A 27,612-nucleotide genomic window follows, 5' to 3' on the forward strand; every position below is an offset into this window, starting at 1 on the left:
TACTAAACACATTTACTATGGTGACAAGCGTGTTTCTTTACCCAGTACTAAACACATACACTATGGTGACAAGCGTGTTTCTTTACCCAGTATGACATTTATCGACCACAGTAAAACGAAAGTATTTAGAAAACCCCGATTAGTACAATATTCAACGACCATAGTATGACAATGAAATAGTTATATATTTCAGTAACATTGGCCATACATTATTAGATATAGATATGTTTGAGCTTATAGGCACTGTTGTGTATTTGTTAAACAGCGGATTAGAATCTATGCTACCTCGGAACTCCAATGGTTTATGTAGACATTCGTTTATGTTGCGGTCGCTATAACTCCCTTCTTGTGTACAAAAACACTTTCAATGGAGCAGCAGAAAAGCCTCTCCGATGAAGGGAAGCCCAAACAAAGCCGCACGGAGCAAGCACATCTATTTTTAATGAAGCCACATGAAGACTCGTATCGTCAATCGATTTCCACCGTGTTAGGTCGTACAAACGTGTAGGGCTATTGTTCCCGAATTGTCTCAACCTTGGAAGCAGCCCGTGTTCTGGTGACGTAGTGGTAGGTACCGGAAATGGAAAAGCTCGCGATTACCTCCCCTGGTTATTGACGGATGCTGTCTGGAATTGGTCGATTGCCTGGACGCTGACTGATTACTCGAGCTGAGGATCGATCGCTGTCTCATTCCAGGACCGTCCTGAACGCAGCAGACTCGCAGAAGACACAGGTAGGAAGCAGAGGGCTCCGCCATCTTGGAAAGGTGAGAATTTGACAATAGGTCAAAGTCGAAAGACAGATGAGCTTCTAGGGTCATGGAAAGGTTCAGAATGATTGAGATGTGCTGGCTGTGATACTGGTATAGGGTGTGTGAACTGGAATTACGATATTTCTCTTGTATGGGAAGTTTCGATTTTTCCTACATTGCTCAACATGGGTGAAACGAATCACGTCAGTGCATGAATGATGTAGTAATGTATTCCAATTTGACAGACCATGTATGTGAGCTTACGCTGTTGCTGTTGCATATGCAGTTTCCTTTAGGTTCAGTCTTCACCCGAACTTCACTCGTCAATATACTGTCACGGAAACATACCCCGAGCCGCCATAGCCGCAAATTCCTAATACTCTTGCTTTCATCAGGGGCATTGATACTTGTGATCAATGTATGTTGTACCGAGGTGATTATTCAATTCCGTCAAAAATACACTACATTTACTTGTTGGTTGTATGACCTATTTGTATGTTTACATTCATAACCAGCTCTCTAGAATGTATGTTCACTTGAAACAACAAAATCAGGTATCGGATTTAAAGGTTCAGCTCTCTAGAATGTTTGTTCACTTGAAACAACAAAATCAGGTATCGGATTTGAAGCTTCAGCTCTCTAGAATGTTTGTTCACTTGAAACAACAAAATTAGGTATCGGATTTGAACCTTCAGCCCTCTAGAATGTTTGTTCACTTGAAACAACAAAATTAGGTATCGGATTTGCAACTTTAGCTCTCTAGAATGTTTGTTCACTTGAAACAACAAAATCAGGTATCGGATTTGCAACTTTAGCTCTCTAGAATGTTTGTTCACTTGAAACAACAAAATCAGGTATCGGATTTGAACCTTCAGCTCTCTAGAATGTTTGTTCACCTGAAACAACAAAATCAGGTATCGGATTTGAAGCTTCAGCTCTCTAGAATGTTTGGTCACTTGAAACAACAAAATCAGGTATCGGATTTGAAACTTCAGCTCTCTAGAATGTTTGTTCACTTGAAACAACAAAATCAGGTATCGGATTTGAACCTTCAGCTCTCTAGAATGTTTGTTCACCTGAAACAACAAAATCAGGTATCGGATTTGAAGCTTCAGCCCTCTAGAATGTTTGTTCACTTGAAACAACAAAATCAGGTATCGGATTTGAACCTTCAGCTCTCTAGAATGTTTGTTCACCTGAAACAACAAAATCAGGTATCGGATTTGAACCTTCAGCTCTCTAGAATGTTTGTTCACTTGAAACAACAAAATCAGGTATCGGATTTGAACCTTCAGCTCTCTAGAATGTTTGTTCACCTGAAACAACAAAATCAGGTATCGGATTTGAACCTTCAGCTCTCTAGAATATTTGTTCACTTGAAACAACAAAATCAGGTATCGGATTTGAAGCTTCAGCCCTCTAGAATGTTTGTCCACTTGAAACAACAAAATCAGGTATCGGATTTGAAGCTTCAGCTCTCTAGAATGTTTGTTCACTTGAAACAACAAAATTAGGTATCGGATTTGAACCTTCAGCTCTCTAGAATGTTTGTTCACTTGAAACAACAAAATCAGGTATCGGATTTGAAGCTTCAGCTCTCTAGAATATATGTTCACTTGAAACAACAAAATCAGGTATCGGATTTGAAGCTTCAGCCCTCTAGAATGTTTGTTCACTTGAAACAACAAAATCAGGTATCGGATTTGAACCTTCAGCTCTCTAGAATGTTTGTTCACTTGAAACAACAAAATCAGGTATCGGATTTGAACCTTCAGCCCTCTAGAATGTTTGTTCACTTGAAACAACAAAATCAGGTATCGGATTTGCAACTTTAGCTCTCTAGAATGTTTGTTCACTTGAAACAACAAAATCAGGTATCGGATTTGAAGCTTCAGCTCTCTAGAATGTTTGTTCACTTGAAACAACAAAATCAGGTATCGGATTTGAACCTTCAGCCCTCTAGAATGTTTGTTCACTTGAAACAACAAAATCAGGTATCGGATTTGAACCTTCAGCCCTCTAGAATGTTTGTTCACCTGAAACAACAAAATCAGGTATCGGATTTGCAACTTTAGCTCTCTAGAATGTTTGTTCACTTGAAACAACAAAATCAGGTATCGGATTTGAAGCTTCAGCCCTCTAGAATGTTTGTTCACTTGAAACAACAAAATCAGGTATCGGATTTGAACCCTCAGTTTTCTAGAATGTATGTTCACTTGAAACAACAAACTCAAGTAACAGATTTGTATATACAAAAACATACACATAAAATCCTTCTTTACAAATGGTACTGAGTTACCCGGTGTCAAGTGAGAACATACATGATCTGATCGCCGTTCTGCCCACCGTGGTGGTATAATAGTGGTAATACCGCGCCAGCAAACATTACTCATGCATAACTTATGATATATCTCGGTACACGTTATATTATTCCAGATGAATGTAGTGTGTATCTTCTCGATAATCGTGCACTGACTGGGCTCCAAATCTCACAGTGGTCGCCAGATATTATGTCGTGATCTTGCATTGTGTATCTAATGTTTTAGCATATGCACCATTATAGTTGCAGAAATACTGCCACAAATTTTAGACAGACCACCCCAAAATGTGTTGACAATATGGCTCCTGGATATTCTGTATATTGTCAACCAGACAATTAATGATATATAATTAGGGAATTATGATAAAGATAGGCCAGTTGGTCTATACGTCATTGATTCAGAATGTTGCTTTAACTTGAGTTCTGATTTGTATTGTTACGACAGGCGGTTGAAGGTTAGTGTTGTGTCTGCTTGTATCAGATGTACAGAAATATACAGACCACGTGATGCCGTTTCAAAGTAACAATATTAAGCTTTTTGAATAGTTTATAACCATATAAAATCAATAAAAGGGGAGGACATCTCTGTTATTTCTTTCAAAATATCTGGCGACGATTACTGAAAAGGCCTGTCATATGCCGAATATAAGTTGTGAGTGAGTAAATATTGTTTAACATCGCAGTTAAGCAACATTCCACCCATATTACGGCGGCCTTGTAAGGCATCAAGCTAGGAACATACAAACCAGTGACTGATAGCATGAGCACAGATCAACATAGGGTTACGATGACACGTACACACTGACTGGTCACCCAGGGCCCATTTTAGGCATACCGGGGCCAATTCTTCAATGGAATCCACACACTCGGAATGTTTATTGCGTGAAATTCTCATTGTGATATAAATATTGACACATTTTCGTCTCTTGCAATTACAAGCATACAGAATGTTCACAATTAACAAAGCATTCACACATAACATAACAAAGCATTCTAAATGTGTTACAAGTTACATGCTACTCCCTCGTGTGCCATTGGTTATCACACCCCACTCTGTGTAGTCCATGTGTCGTGGTTGTTGTCAATTAGTTGTGTCATGTTTTCAGGTTGTACAGATTAATCTATTGTTGGTTAGAACCCCTGGGGCATCAGTTCTTAAATGTGATGTAGCGTAACTTACTGTGAAACAGATCGATGGTGTAGGATTATTCAAAATGCATGACTATTGCTGTGAGCGTACAAACTGATGACGTCAGTAAGGTGGGTCTGCCTTTTCAACGCTGCATATGTTCACTCCCGTAAGTTTGTTTGTTTGTTTGTTGTTTAACGCCACACTCAGCAATGATCCAGCTATATGACGGCGGTCTGTAAATAATTGAGTCTAGACCAGACAATCCAGCGATTGATATCATGAGCATCGATCCAGGAAATTGGGAACCGATGACATGCATCAACCAAGTCAGCGATCCTGACCACAGGATCCTGTTAGTCGTCTCTTAAGACAAGCACAGTCGCCTTTTACGACTAGCATGACTCGGATATTCAAGGGTGCACTCCCGTAAGTATCGAATACGTTTCTGAAATCTGCCAGCGAATTATATCCACGCCTGTTTTAACAGGGACAATCTTCTGCAAGGTAACTGGAGTATTTTACGTTATACATAATATCAAAAACCTTATCGAGGTAACCCAAAACATACATTTGATAACACGTTAAGCTGGTGGACACGGGTCCTTAAGGCGCGGCAAATCCCTTCTTCACACTGAAACCTTCAGATGAGGGTTCGAATATCGGTTAACTCGATTATGTTTCTATGTTTATCAGCACCATATCCGTGCTCGTGGGTTTCACCGAAGAGGTAAACGTCTGAGACCTGCATTTGCTTTCCTCCCACATTAAGCCATGATATAACTGGAACACTGTCCAAAGAGTCGTTTAACCCAATTCATGAACTCACTCACTTGTGTTAAGCTCAATTATAAACTTGGTAACTTTGTATAATAACATCCTACGCAATCGCAACATATAAAAACAACAACCCGTTTTCTTGCTATTCTAAACAGATCCCAGTAAGTGTCTTCTAATGCAAAGTAACGTATGTCACAATGATGGTGCCGAAAGATGGTTATTGAAATCCGTCATCGTAATATAAGGTACACTTCAAAGCTTCCGTGCACAGGACATTACCTTTGAATGTATACTCAAAACCTGATGATATTCATAATCATTTACGGGATTGCCATTGATTGTCTTCATCCGAGCGATGTGCAATTATTGATTATATTTCAGCGAATCCTTTGTCAATTTTAAAGGTTATTCCTTGACAGACATGGCGCTGCCTGATAGGTCAAGTGATGGTGGGTGTCCCATATTATGTTGATCAACTAGTCATAGATTAGTGTTATACGTCCCGTATGGTTGCCAGAAATCTATTATTGTGGGTTCGAGGCCCATATTCGCCCTTATCATGTTTCTAGGTTTGGCAGCACCGTACTCGTTTTCCTGGAGTTCATCAAGGTTGTAAATGTCTGCGATAAGATTTTCCTCCCACATCAAGCTGACAAGCCATGATATCACTGTGTTAATGTATGTATGCCTTGGCCTATTACTCCTTTTGCTAAATTAACCCACGAAGGGTAAAAAAATGAATTATTTATTCGTTTTTCAATCCATAGTTATAAACTGATGCAGCGTTAAGATAAACTATGATGGCGTTCTAATCCCAGTGAAACCCACAGGAACATGCGCGCTCCAATCAATTCGAATCTGGTTGACGTCTCACCCACATGACTCATACAGAATATATCTCAAACACTATGTCGATATTATACACCTCTAGGCATACGTGAGGGTTGTTTTCAACAATTGTTCTTTATACCCCAAATCCATTTAGTCTAGGCATGTCGAAACATAAGAACTTTATAAGCGCTTCGTGTTTGCTGAGGATGTTTCTGTTCCCCCAGACACGTGTATTCGACTGAAAAAGAGATAAATCCCTTGAAATATTTTGTAATGAAGCAGGTATGAATAAACCCATTGTATTTAGAAATGATATCCCGCTCTGCCCTTATGAAAAATGGTATTTTTAAGATGAGGTTATTGCCAGAAAGGCAGTTTTGTCTGTAAAAGTCTTATAAAGGAGATTTGGCAACTTTCTAACTTTGATTCAGTGTTTTGACTCAAATTCTATGCTTCAGAAATCTTGACACCTCCCATTGTAATAATATTGATTCTGTACGAGAAGCTTTTGTAAGTATAAAGAATTGGTACAACATCATTTAATGGCATGGTCCTGGGTGACTGTGACAGATTCCCATTGCAACTTATGTACAAGGCACGGGTCATCAATACTGGAGGACTTGTCGACATTCCACACAACAGTTTACCATTCCACAAAATACTTTCTGCTAATATATTTAGACGATCGTGGGCGTACAACATGGGCAAGTGAAAAGTAGAGACGTTTCAGTGTAGATATAGAAAATCTCACCGAGTGTCTTTTGATATCAAATTTATCAACACGAGTTGATAAAAGGGGGAAAACTCCGAGGCTTGCCGAGGCATTTTCCCATTTTTATCAACAAGTGTTGATATATTTGATATCAAAAGACACGAGGGTGAGATTCTATTTATCATACAACATCATTCTTCCAACTTTTTCAGTTTCTAGACAGTAATAAGCAGTGTCGTAAGGGTAAAAAGTACTGCTCACAGAGCCATTAGTGATGTCATTTGATTGTAACGTCATGGTAACCAATGGTCACATTCGTCTGCAAAGCATCGTGATGCAAATTCATTGCAGCAATATCTACAGTGTAGATATCGCTTGATTTCACCCAAGCGATATCTCCTGTGTGAGCCAGTTTTGGATGATACATGGCTTTTCCTGGTTAAGTCAAGAAAATTGTCATGTAAATATCTTTATTAATAATTATATACAAAGATTTTCTGACAACTTGCAACAGTCATGCCAGTCCTCTATTAATAATCAATAATAATCAAAATGCTGTTTTTTAGACACTCTAAAATGTCTTGAGATATTTAGGTTCTCACAGAGGCAGTGATTGTAAATAGGTATGGAAACGTGTCATGTGACATATAGAGTATAACCGATGCTTCCACTAAAGGATTACACTATGTTCAAAATGAAATGCATGTTTTACTTGTCTGTGATCAATACTCTAACATCGGGGCAAAGTATATCTCTAAGCTTGTTAAACAACCGTGCACTCTTCATACACTTCTAAAACATTTACAGGACAAACACATGGATATTATATAAAACACTGTCTTATACTTACGTCGAGTGAAGAGTTAATTGTTGAAAATCACAAACCATTAATGTAAACCGCACCCTTATAAACAGTTGCATTGACGGTATTTTGGGCCAAGGGCTTTATAGTGAATAAAATGTGTATTTGTCAGGAACGTTTCTTCAAACATCGTGTAGGTAAACTGAATTGTGGTTTATTATGGATCTCATGAAAGACGTGAGCGAACTGACTGAGCATTGTGGCCATATCGCCATATTTCGGTGCATCCCAGCATCACTGCTTGTTTGGGACGCCTATTGATCGTCATTGACGGTATCAATGATACATGAGTCGGGAGCGTGATATCCACCAGGTAGATTAGCAGCTCACGTCGTTATTCCCCCCCAATTGAGGCCAGGAGAAGCTTTCCTCTTGATGGAGCGTCCCTGCCACGTTATACCATAGTCATGACTGGCGTGGGTCAGCTTAAGTATTCGATATTTTATCATGGATTTTGAAAGCTGAATTGGTAGCTTGCTTATGTCTACAGGAATATTATTCATGATGCTTAGGAGAAAATTGATCATTTTACAAAAATGAGAGTTTTTTTAATCATAATGCAGTCATTTATCTATATGCTCTCCAGAACAAAATCTGTCTTCCAATCCATATTTCATCCAAAGTAGAAAAGTTATGGATTCTTTTTACATGTACATGTAAAATTGTTTTCTTAACCATGAACACACAATGGCAGTGTGGGTTCGAATCCAAGATGGGACTCTGCCCAGCAGTACTTTACTGAGAAGTGTTATCCCAAATATAACATTTGTTACGTTTGTTTTCTTAACCCCGTTCTTTGGTGTGCCGAGCGAGCACTTTAAGTACTTAACTACATAGGACCCTGATTGGAAAGTTAATATGAAAGCATTATTTGGTGACAGTTGAAAATAACACTTGGCCAGTTTTTAACTTGTGAAGACTTTACGATAATTGAACATGAACATGAAGACATTCGAAAGAAATACACTTCGTGGAATAGCTTCTCTAATGTCCGTTGTTTGTTTAAATGTGTTCTTCCTGATATTTATTTATTCAGTCTCACAATTTGAATTAATACATTACTGATAAGAAAGTGTAATTTCATTTTACTTATGCAAGTTGTGTTTGTGTGGGCATTCAGAATCTGTTTGTGTGTTGCTTGAAAAGTGAAATTTATAATCGATTAAAGAGTGGTTTCTCCTGGAAAACTGGCATGTGTATTTACAAAGGCTTGTGAACATGTTTGGTCGATTGCGTTGCCCAGTTGCAATGCACAACAAAAGTAAATGTTCAGTGTTTTACTTTAAAGTGAAACAATCGAGGAAATTGCTCTTATTGTATGTTTGCCTGTTAAGTTTAATGTTACACACGTGTGCAAATTATTGTTAAGGGTACAGCGAATGTAAGATTATTGACGAAATCTCATGACGCAAATAAACTACCGCCATTAATGATGCATGAAATCTATGAACCGTAGATAACATTCGTTAAACCCATGTACAAATGCAGTGAGGACTATTAATTCCTGTTCTGAAGAGGCATCAGTATTGCAAATGGGACAGCGCTCGGATCAAGTGTCATGTTCCAAGTTTCATCCACGGTTATATAAGATAGCTACACGATAACTCACAAAGAACAGTGAAAAACGAAGCGTGGTTTATTTCACGATAAAACATTGTTCTATGATGATGTCATTTCCGGAGATTCTCACATGCGCTCGTTATACTGGACGAAGTTATTTTTCAGAGGAAAGTGTCTAGTGAGTTGTTCTCCATAGATATAACTGGGCAGTGGCTGATCGATCGCATTCAAAAGTGGCACAGGAGGTACAGATAATCAACGTGAATATTGTAAGAATATGCGGGAAATACCAAACTTATCCCTCCTGTTCATAAAATGGACTTGTCCTACATTGCCGAGATAGGAATCTATTCAGGAAGCTTTAGGGAGTATTAAAATACGGGTAAATAATTTTAAAGCTTGTACATTTTATTAACATTCTTAAAGGGGCTGTAAATAATGTTGATATATCATATTAGAAAGTAACGACTCATGGTCGTTGTTTATCGTACAATAAAACACTGCAGGGAGAATAAACCACTCGGGCCTGCGCCCCTCATGGTTTATTCTCCCTGTAGTGTTTCATTGAACGATAAACAACTATCGCTCGTCGTTTTTTTTAAATGGAATGAAAGTTATACTTAAAACCACACATATAATACTTTTCAAAGGCATGGACGACAATGTAAACCACAGCAAAAACAATGCATTATATATGTTTGGTAAGAAATGGTAAAGTGGTTTGTTGAAGGTTTAATTATCGATCGGCCAACATGTACGAACAGAATAAAAGGATATTGATTTGAGAGTGTTACTCGTATGCTTATTTACAGTTCCACTAATATTACGAGGCAATATGTTGTCACACAGACATTTCCTTATGGACAGAAGAGACAAGACCGATTAGATCATGGTTTCGACAAACAATCAAGGTGAAGGTCACATGGTCATGAGGTCAGCACATGACCTCCAAGTGACATTTTCTATCTTGGCTAGCCCTCTCTGTATCTTGTTCCCACGGCCATTTTGTTACACATAGGTTTGAAAGATTGATTCCGGAAAGTGTCAGTCTTCACACTTCCAGCCCTACTTGTGAGACAATGGTTTCCTCTAACGAGAACAGCTCATACATAAGTGATACCCGTTCTTCACCTACCCGGCGCCGGGGACGTAGTGTTAATTACGAAGGGAACCGCTGCATTCAGTTAACATGGTTATCTTAATATCTATATATTGCATAAATACCAAACCAATTCCTACACACCAAAACGAGTTGTATGTGATGTAACATCATTATGTCTGTACTATGAACCATCTAGAGACAGAGACAATTCAATTATGTGTCGGTTATTGAGTCCTGTATGTCAGCATGTCAGCTATGTTGGTAGTAAGATGAAACAAATGGTGGAACAAAATGGTGTTTGACTTTATGGGTTTTTTCTTTCCACTGGGATTAGGCACCAGTTATTGTTGAACAAAACACATCTTCTAAAATAGAGATGGTTACCTGATAATAGTCAGTGTGAGAATTTGTCAATCTTGTATGAAGAATATGAGACTTCTTTGATTCCTTCTCCCCTGCATATAACATAGTCGAAATATGAAGAACTAGACTCGTACGCGGGTACACCTGTTAACGAGTGTTTCTTGTGATATTTTTAAAATGACATTTCTTATTGAAGAAAAATACATATTAATATATGTACAATGCTTTTGAATTATACAAACTTTTCGTTGCATAAATATTTTTCTTCAGTTATTCTTAAGTCTTAATTTTGGAAATACAGAACACGTATCATTTGTGAGAATCACATATGCTAGGGCGTATGATGAGATGAGAGAAATTACGTATCTTTGCTATCTGTGCTAAAAAAACTAAAGTAGACCTTAAAGGTGTTGTGTTTCTTATTTAGGAACTTAAAAGCAAAAAGGTGTCAATAAACAAACTCACTGAAACCGAATCAGCCCATTTGGCAACAAGTTTCTTTTACATGTTTTTGTTTAACTTGTTTTCATCATTGTTCACTCGATCTAAGTGAAATGAATTCATTGAAATTATTCACATACCTTATATGGTATGGTATGACATTGAAACATATACGTTACCATTCATAACATATGCGTTATCACACTTTCACACACTGTCAGGTAACAGACTATTTCCTTTACAATTGTCTCATTGCCATTTGGAACTATCACAACAAGCATTCACTTTTTTCTGAGAAATATACAAACTTTTATCACACCGTCACAAATTTGGTAACGTACTTCGCGGTAACGTGTATCCGTTGACTCAGCTCGTATTGATGTGACCAGCCAAGGGAAAAACGTACCCACTTCAAGTGTGTGCAAGGCATGTCTAGAAATTACAATATTTTGCGGAAACTGTAACTGAAGGATTTTACAGACACATTATATGTGTTCAATTCAAAATGTGTTCTCTTGTTTTCGAATGACACATGTTTAACTCAAGGAACAGCAGTGACGTGGTGTTTTATGGATTAGGTATTGCTATTTATGTCTAATCAATTCCTTCCTTGTTTTGGTTGTTGTCGTGTTGTCGATATCGATGTGAGATGAATCACGCCTTCTCCTCCATGGGACCTTTATTAGCGAAATTTCTTTTCTTATGAAACAAATGAGTTCATTCCCATTGTTCGCGTAACAATATTGGGTTCAATATAACCGACTTCGATACAAACGACTTTGTCATGTCCGGATCTGTTTATTTCACAGCAGATTGGATTCCCACTCGGCGGATATAAACACAGTTTGACACAAGCAGTGTGGTATGCATTCTGCACCTATTAAGCTATTGAAACTACAATTTTGTAATACCAAATATACAAAAGGTGCACACTATCTTTTACAACTATATATTAACGTTATGTTACATGAACTAGAATCCACATTTCTCTGCAACCTATGTTTAGATTACACGCTGTTTGACCCACAATTTTTATATTAAGTCGTGTTTTCTCATATCAAACGGTAAGCACAGTCAGTCATTTAGGTAAAAATCAGACACAATCAACAGCATTGACATCTATTTGCAATCAGTCAGATAGTTTCTCCGGCTCTCCAATTGACATTTTGGTCTGGGGCGATTTAAATCTGCCTCCTATCATTGTTGATGGTCTCCATGACAACCTTGAATGGCGGCATCGACTTCAAACGTTGGTATTGATTGTCGTCCCTGACTATCCCAGAGCCGTTTGCAGACAACCGGATGAAGCTTTACAATAGGTGTTCCTATTGTGTTTTGTTTCCATGCTAAGAGGTTTAAGGTTCAGGGTAACCGTGGGTTTTCTTCAGCAGCTCTGCAACACGCTTACCAGGAGCTCTGCCCAGGACTCTGCCAACCAAATCGATTGACATGTACGAACAAACAAGTTACTCAATTCACCGGAGTTGTTGCTGCTGGAAAGGATGGTGGTGCAAGTGTCGCCATTAAGGAAGTGTGACTGACACTGCTTCAGCTTCTGAACGGTGAACATGGCTGTTCCGATATTTTCACGAAACATGGTTTTGATGAAACAAGACAGGAACATTGTTTGCATACTAGGATGTTCAATTCGCGTGTATGGAGTTTCAGTGACGCATCTGGAAATGTTTGAAAATATGTTCTTTGTTAGTGTTAGTGCATGCGGGGCTAGCTAGTCTTGACCGGCGACAGTGGAAACATCGTCATTTGGACGATAATTAGTGGGGACACTTTCCTTCAATAACTAGCGCGTGTAGCCACGTAACCCGGTCATCATGGCCAATGTCGGTGGAACCGAACCGACAACATTAACAAATTTGACGTGTTTATGTGACCGGGGTAGGCAACGAGCAATTCAATGAGGATCAATACACTCACAGCATGATTCATACATTACCTGCTGATTTGCCAGTATCAAGCATGCCTGCTATAACTTAATGTCCGTTAAAGTCGTAATTTACAATGCAGTGGTGCCGTTTGTATTGGTTACATGTTGTTGTCAGATTGTGACAAACGATGTAGTAGTTCTATGTGGCAGTAAGATGTAAATTCGTCGCACGACGGTAGAGAATGACATGTAAATTCGTCGCACGACGGTAGGCAATGACATGTAAATTCGTCGCACGACGGTAGGCAATGACATGTAAATTCGTCGCACGACGGTAGGCAATGACATGTAAATTCGTCGCACGACGGTAGGCAATGACATGTAAATTCGTCGCATGACGGTAGGCAATGGCATGCTCAGCGATTTCACAGACACCAAGTGTCAATGTATAACTATTAGTGCATCTTCTTGCAACCTATCGCTTTAATTGACTGAATATATTATATTTTCAAAAGATTGAAACGTGTACGATTGCCGTCAATGTAATGTCATTTTGTACCTGATAGTTCAATGCCTGAATATAGATATTCGGCCTCTATTATAGATGCTTCTTGTCCGTCTTCTTGTCGAAAACAACATCACGAACCATGGCCAGGAGTTCATTATCAGCTGACATTCGTTATACATTTCGACTTGTTTAGTTCAGGATATTACCTAGATGCAACCATCTTTTGATGACAAGATAATCCGTCGTTGGTGTACATATTTGGACGTTAGGTGATGAGGTTAAACTGGGTTTAACGTCCCGTTCAAGATTATTACACTCTTATAGCGCGCGTGTGTGTGTCTGAGTGTGTGTTTGTGTGCTTACCCACTGAGATACCACAGTATACCCCACACAGTATACTGACCCCGAGCCGACCAGTCCTTGTTATAGCTTCTTAATGCATAAGGCCAGGCGGGGTTAACCACTAGGCCATGCAGGTGGTTTTGTAATTTAGAATATGGGTTATTAATTACAAACTTACATGATAATAATCAACTTGTATTAATGATGATGATGTCTATCATTGCTATTACTCATAAGATATTTTGACAAATTTTGTTTGCCTAAAATTGTGCAACGATGGGTTCAGAGGCACAATGACTACGTGACATCTCAATAGGTTCAGGATAGTGTTACATTTGATTAAACTACGTTATGCTTCTACACTTTGTAATGGGTATTGCATTTTGTTTCAGAACCATCGTGTGAACATTCGTTATGGAGCTTTTGCCCTGTCTTCAACGCTTTTACCTGTATGGATAACCGTAAAGGATAACTACTGTTGCTGATCGTTACAAGTATCAGCCAAACGCAACAACACATTGACCAGACATCGAATATCGTGTTGGTACACTTGAGAATACTCTACATTAACACGAACATATTGTTGAAGAGCGCTGTGATAACATAAATAACTATGGGTGGTTGTTCATCTAAAGAGGAAGAGGCAGGCAAGTACTTGGTGCAGTCTTTGTTCGAACATGAGGCTGGCATCAACTGTATGGCCCTTAGTGAAGACGGGTCTGTTCTGGCCACAGGCAGCGAGGACAAAACAGCGAGGCTATGGAGCACTAGAACGGAGTATTGTGAATGTATCGGCATCCTCCGCGGACACACAGACTACATCAATTGTATCCTTATTGAGGACTGTTATGTCCTCACCGGAAGTGCAGACAGGTCCATCCGGAAGTGGGATGTCGGAACGTGCGAATGCATACTTGTGATGCGTGGTCATTGCTCTCTGATCTACCGTATGATCTGCACCGGAGACTTTGTATTCACCAGCTCGTATGATCGTACCGCCCGATGCTGGGATTTTGATACGGGGGATAATGTACGGGTGTTTCGTGGCCACAAGAGAGGTGTATACCCTCTCATTTTCATCCCAGCCGATGAGGACGAACTTGCAGACGACCAGGATCTGGATGGAGGGCGGGATATCCTCATCACTGGGTCGGCTGATTTCACCGCCAGGTCGTGGAACTTCGATACCGGATGTTGCTTGAAGATGTTCAAGGGGCACCGAGGGGCCGTCACGTGCATGAGTGTCGACCCAACCGGCCGAGTGCTGTTTACCGGAAGCACAGATTTCACCGTGCGCAGCTGGAATCTATTCAAGGGCACCCAGCTTAAGATGTTCTCGGGCCACCAGGGGGCTGTCATTTGTATGCAGGTATGTTACGTTAATGGCTGTGTTGTTTCACTCCTCCTACAGTAACTCACGCTTGTCGTAAAGTTCACTGACTTGGTTGATGCATGTCATCATGTCCCTCACTGGATTGGTTCGTACAGCCTCGATTATTTACAGACCGCCTTCATATATATATATTTAACTGGAATGGAGTGCGGCGTTTAACAACAAACACACCATATTGACATTAATGCGGGCTTTGCTTGGTTCTAGCTGCTCTGATCTAGTGGTTCATAGTACCACCAATGCTCTATGTATATTAGTTGTTTCTAATTGGAATGACGAATCACAAAGAACCTGCATAGAGGTAAAATGACACAGGTAGCTTTATTTCATTTGCTTGTCATGAAATCCCTGTCGGGAAGTGTATCGCCTGATGTTTACATATAGAAATGTCAAACAGACAAAGTTTCTATTTTAATGAAACGTTATGTTTATCCATGGATGTAAACTGCATATGGTGAACTGCTCGTGATGGCGCCGTCAAGTCGTCTATCTCTTCAGAATCCTCACTTGTCAGATCTAATGCTAGCTGCTGAAGACGCCATTATTACATTTACAAGCATTCTTATCGATTTCAAATTCTTTCCTTTCTGGTCCTGGTAGAAACATAGCCAGCAAAATATCATAAAAACCTTCACTTTCAGGAAGAGTTGTTTTTTGTTCTTCTTTCTGAAAGAATAGAATCTTTGTGCATACATCTGGTGATAAACACTTGAATATTATTTCATGTATGTTTTGTGAATATTATTTCATGTATGTTTTGTGTACGTCAGCTCTGAATTTGAGGCTTGTGAAAGGAAACGTTTGAAATGTAGTATTAGTCAATTAGTCACTATTCAATATGCCATATACTGACATGGTCACAGATAGGTTCTCGAGCTTGTTTGGGGGAGTAGTCAATATAGCTTTACTCCCTGGCTTCTGTCTGTTGGGTATTTTCTTATTGACAAATATACATTGTCCCCTGTTCTCATGGCTTACATACAAAATGTTGAGTAATATTTATAATGCGTTGTTTACACAATACGGATATTCTTCTTGAACCACCATTACACGTTAGTTTGCAGAGTTAAAATTATTTTAGTTAATCATAATATCATGATCTGCTATCAAATCTGAGGCACCGCAATTGGCTGTGCAGAATTGCGTCCCTTGGGCACGCCAGAACCCTATGATCCTTCGGGCTTTCCTCCCATATTGAGCTGACAGAAGTGATAGAACATGAATACTGTTAAACGCGGCGTTAAACCCAACTCACTCATTTACTGCAATCAGATCCGTGTTATTCTAAGCAGGGAGTCTAAATAGTCTTTGAATATTCTCCCTGATTGTAGATAAAAGACGAATTAGTGCCCGCTCCGTTTGTAAAGTCTTCCTGTCCCAAGTGAATTAACGTCTTCGTTCGGACTCCTTGTGGACACTTAGTAATAACTCCCAACAAAATATTGCACTCATGACTTTTGAATGTACCTGCTTTGGGGGAAAAGCAGTAAACCGACAAACATGTTTGCATGACATAGTGCTATTTTTAGAACGTCATAACTCAAATCCTTCTTGAAATGCGTTACACGGCTTAGTTACGCTGATGTCAGTCCTTTCCAAGCAGTGTACACGTTTTGGTCAAAGTGCTGGCTATTTAAACGCAGTTCAGTCAGTTAGCAGTGTATATCAGTTTGAATTGGTATACGTTTTCATGTGTGACCTTTCTTAAATCTGTCCCTGTATTCTTTACCTCAATGTGCATATAAAATAGATATGTAACAACTCTAAGGGTTAAGGAATATATTAAGTTACTCATTGAGAGGGTTGTCATGGAAACGCCATAGTTCCATTTCGTCAGGATTGATAGTTACTTCAGATTTCCATGCATTTACGTGGATGGTCAGCATTTTTCTCTGGTGTCGAAATTGTAATGAAAACCAACGCATAGAAGGGTTACTTATAGCCAGTTACGACATCATACATGGAGGCCATATTGTTAGTTAGTGTATTCATATACATCAACTACTCACGAAACAAGCTTTTATGCGAAGCAACGTACAGCGGAAACAACATAATGTGGAGCAGGGTTCACAACTTGGGGTGTCGAGAACATGATCGATGGAAACGGCATCTAACACATTCAGTGCTGAAACATTCGAAGCTTTGGGATTGATTTGGGGCACAGTTCTGGCGCGGGATTACACATCGACAAACATGTACAGCTCTTTAAACATGTTATTAAACCTTTAAACAAAGTATTTCTCTCTTGCCTCTCCTCGTATTGATCAAGACAAAATCTTTTGATAGCATCTGGCAAATAATTCTCTACCTAGGAAATGTGAAAACTCAGTATGAATATGTCATTCAGAGCCATTTGATGAACTCAAGCAAATTGAAGTGTTTCAGCATATGTGAAAATATGTCCATTGGATGTGGTTAGGATGTTGATGTTGATGTTGATGTGGTTGTATTTCTCCGAGGGTATTAAGGAGGTCTTTCTACAACATCGGAGATCCCACAAAACGAACAGCATTTATTTACCCTATCTTTAACATATCTCTACCCTCACATCTTACCTCTATGTGTCTGAGGTTAAGGGAAGTCATACCTCTCAAATGAAAACTCAAAGTTTTCGGCTATGCTGGCGCCAAAAGAAGTACACGTTATTATTATCAAATGGATCAGAATGTCAGATTTGGTGACTTGGTTATTAAGTGTGTCATCGTACCCCGATGGCATGGTACCTTGCTCGTGATATCAATCACTGATTAGTCCATGCTCAGTTATTGACAGGTCTGTATCTTCGATAGAAACAACCGACTACCATCTTGCCCGTCCGAGTCATCCCCACCTGTTGCGTCAGTGCCACGCGGTGTACGTCATCAGACATCTATATCATAACGCCTCCACTTCAGGTCTTGTCTTTATGAAGTGATGGTTGATATTGTACAACCTTTGCAGCGAAGTCTTATTACTTATCAAGTGATAACAATGTCGTTTGTATATTCCCAGTTCGGCATTAAACAGACGTGACCCTGGCACGTGACGACAAAATTCTAGAATAATTTTTTATCTTAAAAGATATTAAATTATAGCAGAAGTGTCAAAGGACGCAGTTGTCAGCTAAAGATAAAAATTATTTGGTGACAATAATATTTCATGGGATTTGTGTATTTCGACGCTGCGAAGGTTGCTCGATGTCTTTAGTTGAAGCCACTTATCTTTGAACACCGCGCGTTTCAATGAACAAGTAATACATTCCAATACATTCTGATCGTTGTGGGGAACAATACTGAGGATTAATTCACATATCTGCTGGATTCAAAAGAACGGCGTAGTTCCTTCGGCAATACTTGTGCCTTAACATTTGCAGATCTAAACAAAAAGCTTTAAAAAATCACAGATCTTCGTATTTCCTGAAAAAGGGTGAAGTTAAGTTTTAAGTTAGAAAGCAGAATATAGATTTACCAGGGTAAAAAGGAAAACATTTCGTCGTTAACCTACTATGGCCTGAAAAAAACATGCAGAAGATAACGAGAACATTAACGATTTCTACAAGTGTCCATGTGTTTGGAGCGGACCATAGCAACAACACATTGACATGGTAGAGATAAGTCGGTGACGCGCTGCGTTATTGACATAGAAGACTAAAGGGTATCTATCATAACAATAGGCATGCACGAGACAACCTAGCATACGTCATGGGTGTTTAGTGCACATATAGTCCGAGCAACGATGGAGGCGTGTTACGGGGATGCTGATAATACGGCAGGTTGGGCTCAGGAACCTACGTTCTGGCGCACGTTGACGTTAAATCATACTTTGCTAAGATGGCAGTTTTTCTCAATATGTTTTTGTCTGCGAAATGTTGACACTTAACGAACGCTTGAAGTATGACATTGACGTGTGTAAATCCACTCACTTAAGTAAATATACACCTGTGAGGAGATATGCGGACTAAGGTAACGTTACTGCTGGAGCTAATGGACACCTCGTTCGGAGCGATACAAAAGTATATTTACACAAATTTTCTCCATATGTAAATTGGTCATGCGGACGCAAATTGATAAGATGGACAAGAATCCATTTTACAGATACTTCTTTGTCACCGTTGAGGTGACGTTTCGATGTAGATTCTAACATTGGTCCCTGCTCACTATCATATTGGACTTTAATGTTTAAAACTGTGGTCATCATTTTAGAAAAGCATCCGTCTAGACGTGACGTAAATCGCAAGGAAGTTCACTTCATGTTTTTGCCAAGTTTTCTATTGTAAGATAACAGCCTTTCCATATTGGCTTCCATTAATAAACGTTATTGCCTATATGAAGGTACTCCCTTTTCAATATAACTATGCGAACGCAAAGCAGTTTTACCTTTATTTGCGTGAGTACACTCACTCATAGGAGTACATTTAAGGGTAAACTTAGTGTTTAGTGCATGCTTTCGGGGTATACGTTGCTTTTAGTAAGGAATTTTATGGGAGTAATAAGCCTTTTGATGCAAGTAAGCAAACATACTCCCTACCTCCATACATACACACTGCTCCAATACTCCCTACCTCCATACATACACACTGCTCTATTATACACACTGCTCTAATACTCCCTACCTCCATACATACACACTGCTCCAATACTTCCTACCTCCATACATACACACTGCTCTATTATACACACTGCTCTAATACTCCCTACCTCCATACATAGACACTGCTCCAATACTCCCTACCTCCATACATACACACTGCTCTATTATACACACTGCTCTAATACTCCCTACCTCCATACATACACACTGCTCCAATACTCCCTGCTTCCATACATACACACTTTCTCTATTATACACACTGCTCTAATACTCCCTACCTCCATACATAGACACTGCTCCAATACTCCCTACCTCCATACATACACACTGCTCTATTATACACACTGCTCTTATACTCCCTACCTCCATACATACACACTGCTCCAATACTCCCTACCTCCATACATACACACTGCTCTATTATACACACTGCTCTAATACTCCCTGCCTCCATACATACACACTGCTCTATTCTCCTCTTATAGTCCTTACATTCTTACACATGAGTATCTTGTGGATAAAGGTTAATCTTTAGCTATATAATATAAGTGACGTATGTTTCTCTCCTCCATATCGGTATATCGTTGTATTCTTGCCCAGGTTGTCAACAAGATCATGTACACCGGCAGCTCCGACCACACCGGACGGTCCTGGGTTACTGAGTTCGGCGACTGCACCCGTGTCTACAGAGGCCACAAGCATACAGTCAGTGTCATCAAGGTGTTCGACGGCATGGGTATGTAGCCAACTAATTGTTATCATAATAAAAGGGGTTTGAAGCTATTTATGGTCGTAATGATAAATCATATTATATTATATTATATTATATTATATTATACTATACTATACTATACTATACTATACTATACTATACTATACTATACTATACTATACTATACTATACTATACTATACTATACTATACTATACTATATTATATTATATTATATTATATCATATTACATTTCTTGGCCGCGTCATACCTAAAGGCGTTAAAATGGTACCTGTTGTTACCTTGCTTGGCGTTCGGGATTACGGGGATAAAACAAGAACTGGTCGGCTCGGAGTCAGTATCATGTGTCTGTGTGGGGTATTCATGTTAAACTGTGGCATGTCTCCTCGGTGGGCTAGCAGTTTATTTGGTATTAAGCCTTGAAATTTGTTTTACCAAAGGATGCTTTACTGTGCGCATTGACACAAATGATTCACTTTTTAACAATCATACGACAAGTTAAATAAAAGAAGTTTTCAATATGACATATACATTTTTAGGCTCACTCCATCGATTAGGAATATTATTCATGGGAAGATTGTTCTTTATATAATCTGAAAAATTGTTTTCCAGTTTACACAGCTTGTGGCGACTCTGTGTGTCGATGCTATGACGCCAAGAGTGGCGCCTTAAAACGGGAATTTCTCGCTCACGAGAGTACCGTCACAGCTTTGCAGGTCATTGCTATAGCCATGATATAACTGTGTGGCTTGTAGAATCTCTTCATCTATAGACCCTTTCTGTCTACTTACATATATACCTCGTTGTGTGGTGTGCTATTATTGTGACTGTCAGAACAGGCCCTTATAATTATATATTGTGAGTTTGTATACTCAGAGTTTTGTATAATTAAATAGTGTGTGAATATAGCATCAGACTAACATTTAGTCCCAGACATAAAGTTACCTTATTTAAACATATTCATATGAAAACAAAAAAGTAAATTCCAAATGGACCTCAGAACGATTCTTAATTTCACCCGAGAACTGAGGCAATATAGACTTGCCAAATCATTCTCGAATTGAGTTTTTATTCTTTTCTTAAATGCATTCTCTAGGGTCTGGGAGACTAACATATCACACTGAGCTACCAAATTGTGTAGCCCTTACCTGTAAGTACCATCGAGATCAGAAAACGTAAAAGCTCCCATGAAAGGAATGTTTGATAAAAGTGATGAAAGATGGATATTTGATTGGGTTGCAACATACAACTTCTGGTCGGTAGTAATCCTAAATGGTTTTGTTTTGACAGTCACGTAGTCTATTTCACTGTTTGGGTGGTTCTGGTGTGTTTTTAGCATGTGACTTTTCTCGTTACGTCATGTGTTACCTGTTAGTATAACGTAACATGACGTCACGACCAACAAGAATGACATCTTATGATCTTATGATTTGGAATAACAGGTCTAAATGCAATGTTTTAGTATTGAATATTGCATCCAAACAAACGGTCTCACTGCAACATTGTTCACAAGATGTGCAACTGAACATGCGCTAGTCTATTGCATCAATGCTTAGATGTACTTTCACGAAATAGTCCAAGATGTATAATAGTGATATACACACCTGTGTATTGCATCTGACGTGTGTTCCTTGTATATATGTGTTCCATCAATGTTGTGCTTCGTTGTCTTTCATCATCTCTACCTGTAGCCTTTTCTTCTGTTCCCTCAAAGTGTTTACCGGCGCCGGAGATTGTCTGGTTGGGTGTTTTGATCTGAAATCTGCCACATTGAAGCGGTTTTATAATGGCCATGAATTCGCTGTCACTGGTATTGAGGTTAGCCACGGATGCAGCATGTTTTTACTTGATACCCAATGATTATCCCCCTTTAGAGCACGTGATCACATTAAGGCAATCCTTAACCTCTTTTCCGACGTAACGTAAACGCATGATTTATTCAAAGCAATACACGAGTAAATATGAAGTTCACATAATTCCCTTTCCAAAACCTTTATATGAACACCTGTTTATTGTTTCAAAATGCAATTACGTCACATATCGATACTAAATACTAAATGCCAGCATGCGACCACTGTATTTGACAATTTTTCAGGTATTTTCTTTGAAATCCCGACCTCCATATGGAATTAACGTTAAACTGTACACTGAAAGTATCATTATGTTTTTTATATTATTATCCATTTACAAACTGTAAACCGATTCCTTCTGCATAGTAACGTACGTTCACAGTATAATTGGTTGATGTGTTACGGCCGGGAAATTTGGATATCATTTATCTTCTTTCGTTTTTGTTAGTAGGTAATATCAAGGATAAACTGATACTTTGTAATGTGATGAAAAAGAAATTGTTCTATATGTATTGTACGTAGCAAATCTCAGTAAGGTGCTTGCCTAATATGTACATTTTTCAAATTGTTTTATTGATCACGTTGACACTTTGAGCACAGAACCTACAGATGACTGTAGCATCTTCATGCGAGTATTCTCATCTATATCCCTTCGACTATCGTATGTTTTTCATTTCTCATCTGCATGTTCATTGTGAAGAATGTGCATCTGAAATATTGCATTCCACGTGATAAATTCATTTGTCATTTTTAGAAAAGCGATCTGTATTTATTAACTTTTCTGAATATAGAAAACATAATGTAACAACTTCCTGTACAAAACGGTGTAACATGTTATGTTTAATATCAGTGCTATGTACTATTAATCCATTCATATGTTATATGGCTGAGATATATAGTTCATGCGACGTTACAGTTAAACTCAAACACTCATCCTCTAAAGTTCATTATACAATGGAATGGTATTTCTTTGTAAAAAGAACATAACAGATCATTTAAACATTTTAACTGTAACAAGTTAGCAGAATTGTTTTTCAATCAACATTTACCTGACCTGGGCTGATGATTATTTTAAGGTTGTTGACGGGCGCCTGTTCACGGCATCGTATGACGGCAGTCTGAAGGTCTGGGACGCTACTGGGATCAAGGATGACACAACTTTCGGCAAAGACGACGACAAGGACAAAGATAAGATGCGAGAGGTGGAGAAATATGGGGGTTTCGAGCAGCCACAAGTGGACAACAACCAAAACGGGATTCATCAGGACCAGAAGATTATGATTGAATAAGCAAGTCATATTGGGGCGTGGTTTGGGATATTTGGCTAGGTCCATGTATACCAATTTGATAGGTTTGTTAATGAACAATTCCAAATTGCTTTTGGGATGAAGGCGCTTTATTTGTAAACTTACAGTCTGCAACAGTTCAACGAATAATTCCTTTGTGTTGCAGGATTTGATGTTAACGTATATATCAAGCAAACGTAATGCACTACACCATACAAACTGCGAAAGTAAGAACACTTGGCGCATTAATTACACAAACAAGAATATCAATCAAACCAAATAATGGCAAGTTGTTGTACAGATGCTTTGTACAAACGCAGGCATGGCTTTGTTGTATAAACATTATCTTTTGTTGCTGCCTAAAAGATTCACAGTATTCAGGCTTCTGAAATATTTCCAAAAGCAAATAGGCTTATGTCTGACAGGACTGCAGGAAAACACCATATGGCATCTAGCCAAGGAACCGTCTCTTTATACATTAATGTCATATGAAATGGGATAATTAGTGATGAAATGGCACTGGGTAGCTTACCGAGGGATGTTTCACGAATGATGTCTTTCACAAAATTCTATATTTTCACACGTTTGAACACGCACTTTGTTAGATACAGAACAGACGTTGTAAATATGTGTTGTCGTCATGTATAATGTTGTTGATTGTAAATAACTCATATCCGATGTGGGACAGGTTTATATTTGTCCAAGGAGAGTGTTAAGTATAATATAAATCGAAACGATTGACTTCATTTTGGTTTTAAGGATTAACTGATTTTGAAGAAAGGTATATTCGAAGTCACTTGGAAAGGCAGAAACAAGTTTGATTCATTTGAATTCGTATTTAAGATTTGAGAAATGTTTTCCGTGACCTACATTCATTATCCCTCAATTTCAAGTATAAGAATAGTATTGATGCTTTGTATGATGGGTAGACTATAGCGTTTGTTTTTTTCATTTGAATGTCCTAGCTGATCTACGTACAATTGTTTACTGCTGATTTTCAACATTTACTAGTTGTCTTTTTGCGTTTGTTATTTTTAGAGATGTTTTAAAATCTCCTTTTTTCTCAACTGCTGCACGCCTTCCTGGACGTAACTGCTGATATATGGCGGACGTAGACAACTCATTGTTTGAACACTTGTCGACTTATTTTATCCTTTCAATGCTCACTAATTTTAAAGTTTTCAATTCGAAATATTTTTTAATTGAAAATAAAGTAAAGGGTATGAGCATCCTTTTTTAAGGTAACGTCAGCTTTAATGGAATATGACAACAATGCTTATATTTACAATAGTTATTTGCAAAATGTACCTCTGCACAGACTTCACATTGTATCAGACAATTATTTTATTAGATGAACAGTTCCAAACAAATGTTAATTGTGTTTAACATATTTAACATTTAATTAGTTAAAATCTGCGGTTGGTTGAAAATTACACTAGTATAACCCATATGCATAATTTGTACATGTGTTCCATACTTGCACATTGTTAATGCAATCTGTGATGTTGTATAAATGATTGTGTAGTAGAATCAAAGTTAATTGTTAATCCGTCCATCAAATTGTGATATACATGTTTTATCTCTTGAAATATTATGTAGCAAGTGATACGTTTGTGTTTTAAGCAAATCCAAAAAGAAAATGTCTGCATTTTGATTAAGTGATACAAATATCTAGAAACTGTTTTCAAAACCGCTGATGCAGCATCAGCCAAAATACAGATATGATAAGTCAAATATTTATAATAAATATTATTTCATTCGGTATAAATCGGATAACAGAAAAATACCGCACATGAATGTTTAAACCATGTACAGGGTAGTATTAATATTTCAGTAATTGTTTTTGAAGTAGAATAGTTGATGGGCAATTTATGGACCAAAATAGTGTTGGTTGAGGTTAATTTAATACCGTTGTAAGCCATTTTGAAATATAAGGACATGCTTTTCAACCTGTGTACACATATGCTTTTATCAAACCACGAGGGTTTCTAACATGATAATGACAATCTCAATCTCAATCTTTTCAATATTATGTAAAATACCAATCTACTGGTAAAAGTAGAAATACAAAAACAATTCCTTCAAAAGAAGTTGTTGTATGCCTTGAACCCTGAGAGAAGGAAAGTCGTTAGTCTTCTGCTTCTGTGGTACTGTGGTACTGTGGTACTGTGGTTCTGTGGTTCTGTGGTTCTGTGGTAGGTATTTGCTAAGCATAATAGGCAAAACCGAAGCAGTCTTAGATATCTGTAGAACTACTGACACATCAATTGTGAGAAATACATTCACTGAACAAAAACAGCAAGCTTGAAAACCAAATTTATATAATAACATTATGTTCCTAAATATGAGAGTTTTCTCGTTTACTTGCCACTATTGTCCCATGTAACTGTTTGATGAGGTTGGCATGATCGATAATGGTAAATCAGAAGACTCGCTTTTATTGCTACTTTTGAATGCATGGCAATTACTAGTATTAGTTTCGTTCAAAAGAAAGAAGTCAGTTATTCTAAACCTTGCTTTTTGTCTTGTTTATGCTTTGAAAGGCATCAGTATGGCAAAAATATATTTGATCTGCGGGGCGCAAGAAATACCTAATCAAGATATATGTATGTCTACACAAGAAGACGGCTTTCAGTGTCATCAAAAGTGGAGAAAAACCGAACACTATGTTCGGAGACTACACATTCTTTGATTTTTTGTGTTGGCCGAGTTACTATTCCTGGAATATATGAAAGGGGAACATTGATTACAGAAAACACAGAATATTAATTATGTCTGGTGCATGCTGATCTTATTTTGCCAAGCAGTTGTTCCTAAGGGACATTCAGCTATGTGCCTTTCTGAGATTCTGTTAAGCTCATATGCAAGACAGTTTACCAAGCAAATTTGATAATTTCGAGCATTGTTTGAGATAGGCTGTATCCGCGTAGGCTCTGACTGTCTATGCACCCACTAATTATAAAATAGTGTCAGAGAGACAGGCTTCAAGGTAGCACATTCATGCCCTGCTATTAACATATCTGTAAAAAAATATATATTCAATAAAGAAACTATCCATCTTCATTTGGATTTTGTGCATGAATCTTTTTTTTTATTTTGGGTTTAATGGTACACACACACATACACAGACACAGACCCAGACACAGACACAGACACAGACACAGACACAGACAAAGACACGTACACTACACGAACGCACACACGTATGTACAGAACACTCATATATTATAGTTATTGTTATACCTAGTTAAGCTCTCCATATTGTCCCCTGGAGGTCATTGTAGCATTTTGAGATAAACCTTTCGTTGCATTATTGATGAAAACGTATCAAGTGATCTATTGAGGGAAGCTGAACACTTATTGTTCCGGACTTTGCAATGACTTTTTATTCACAAACATTGTTCGCGCGAAGTATTCTTTTCTTGACTTCTTACCCTCTACTGCTACAGTTTTGGTAAAACAAAGACTGCATGTGTGCACCAGAGGTAAGATTACAACAAATAGTTTATAAGGTGTGCACGAAGACGTGTACTTTTTCATAGTACATATATGGGCGGATGAAACACACATATGTCATTATAATGAACCACTGGGGTTAAAACATATGTAGTTCACGAATGATATTGTATACTACAAGATGGCTTAAAACAGAAGTATGTTATTAGAAAGTGTATACGATGGGTAGTTACACCCTTGTATCATTATGCAGAACACAAGATGGATTAGAACATACGTTGTGTCATTGTATTATACACAAGGTGGATATGTAAACAATGTCCTATTGTATACTACACAATGAGGTAGGTTATAAGAAATGTGTAATTGCTAAAGTACCGAGCAGGGGTGGTAGGAACAGACCTTTTCATCGAATGATACACAACGAGGTGGGTTATAACAAATATTTCATTATATTATACATAATACGGTATAGATCTACTCACATGCCCCATTGTTTTATTAACCAAGAGGTTGGTTATAACAAGTATGTCATTGCAAAGTACACAGAAAGGGTGGTAGGTACAGCCATGTTCGTCATTAGTACACAACAAGGTAGGTCGGTCCAGACAACGTCATGATTTAGTATACAACACGGTGCATGAGACCGCACATGTAATTACACAGTACACAAAAAGTTGGTTAAGAACACTTATAACATCGTATAATACACAAGGTGGGTAGATACACGCATAGGCAAA

The 27,612-nt window shown here is 38.3% G+C and overlaps 1 protein-coding gene across 4 annotated transcripts; it reads left to right on the forward strand.

The window, feature by feature from the left end:
• The first annotated feature begins 601 nt into the window (after positions 1–601).
• LOC124152158 (WD repeat-containing protein 86-like) lies at positions 602–26,479 on the forward strand. 4 transcript variants are annotated; one of them, XM_048381921.1, is made up of 5 exons: positions 602–766; positions 13,979–14,955; positions 20,149–20,284; positions 21,995–22,098; positions 23,207–26,479. In XM_048381921.1, exons 2-5 carry the CDS (start codon positions 14,200–14,202, stop codon positions 23,417–23,419), a joined length of 1,209 nt encoding a protein of 402 aa, XP_048237878.1. In that variant the 5' UTR covers positions 602–766; positions 13,979–14,199; the 3' UTR covers positions 23,420–26,479. The 4 variants fall into 4 exon arrangements, with proteins under 4 accessions (XP_048237878.1, XP_046380913.1, XP_046380914.1 ...); XM_046524957.2 differs by lacking the exon at positions 21,995–22,098 and adding an exon at positions 20,893–20,996 and having other exon boundaries at positions 611–766; XM_046524958.2 differs by lacking the exons at positions 602–766; positions 21,995–22,098 and adding exons at positions 12,139–12,413; positions 20,893–20,996.
• The last annotated feature ends 1,133 nt before the right edge of the window (positions 26,480–27,612 follow it).

Source organism: Haliotis rufescens, unplaced genomic scaffold (genome assembly GCF_023055435.1).
Source record: "Haliotis rufescens isolate VD_foot unplaced genomic scaffold, xgHalRufe1.0.p SCAF_4, whole genome shotgun sequence".
Lineage (NCBI taxonomy): Eukaryota > Metazoa > Mollusca > Gastropoda > Lepetellida > Haliotidae > Haliotis > Haliotis rufescens.

Coding starts and splice junctions, on each gene's coding strand:
- LOC124152158 (XM_048381921.1), top strand. CDS start 14,200: ATGGGTGGTTGTTCATCTAAAGAGGAAGAGGCAGGCAAGTACTTGGTG. Junction 14,956..20,148: donor GGGCTGTCATTTGTATGCAG/GTATGTTACGTT, acceptor ATTCTTGCCCAG/GTTGTCAACAAGATCATGTA. Junction 22,099..23,206: donor TCGCTGTCACTGGTATTGAG/GTTAGCCACGGA, acceptor GATTATTTTAAG/GTTGTTGACGGGCGCCTGTT.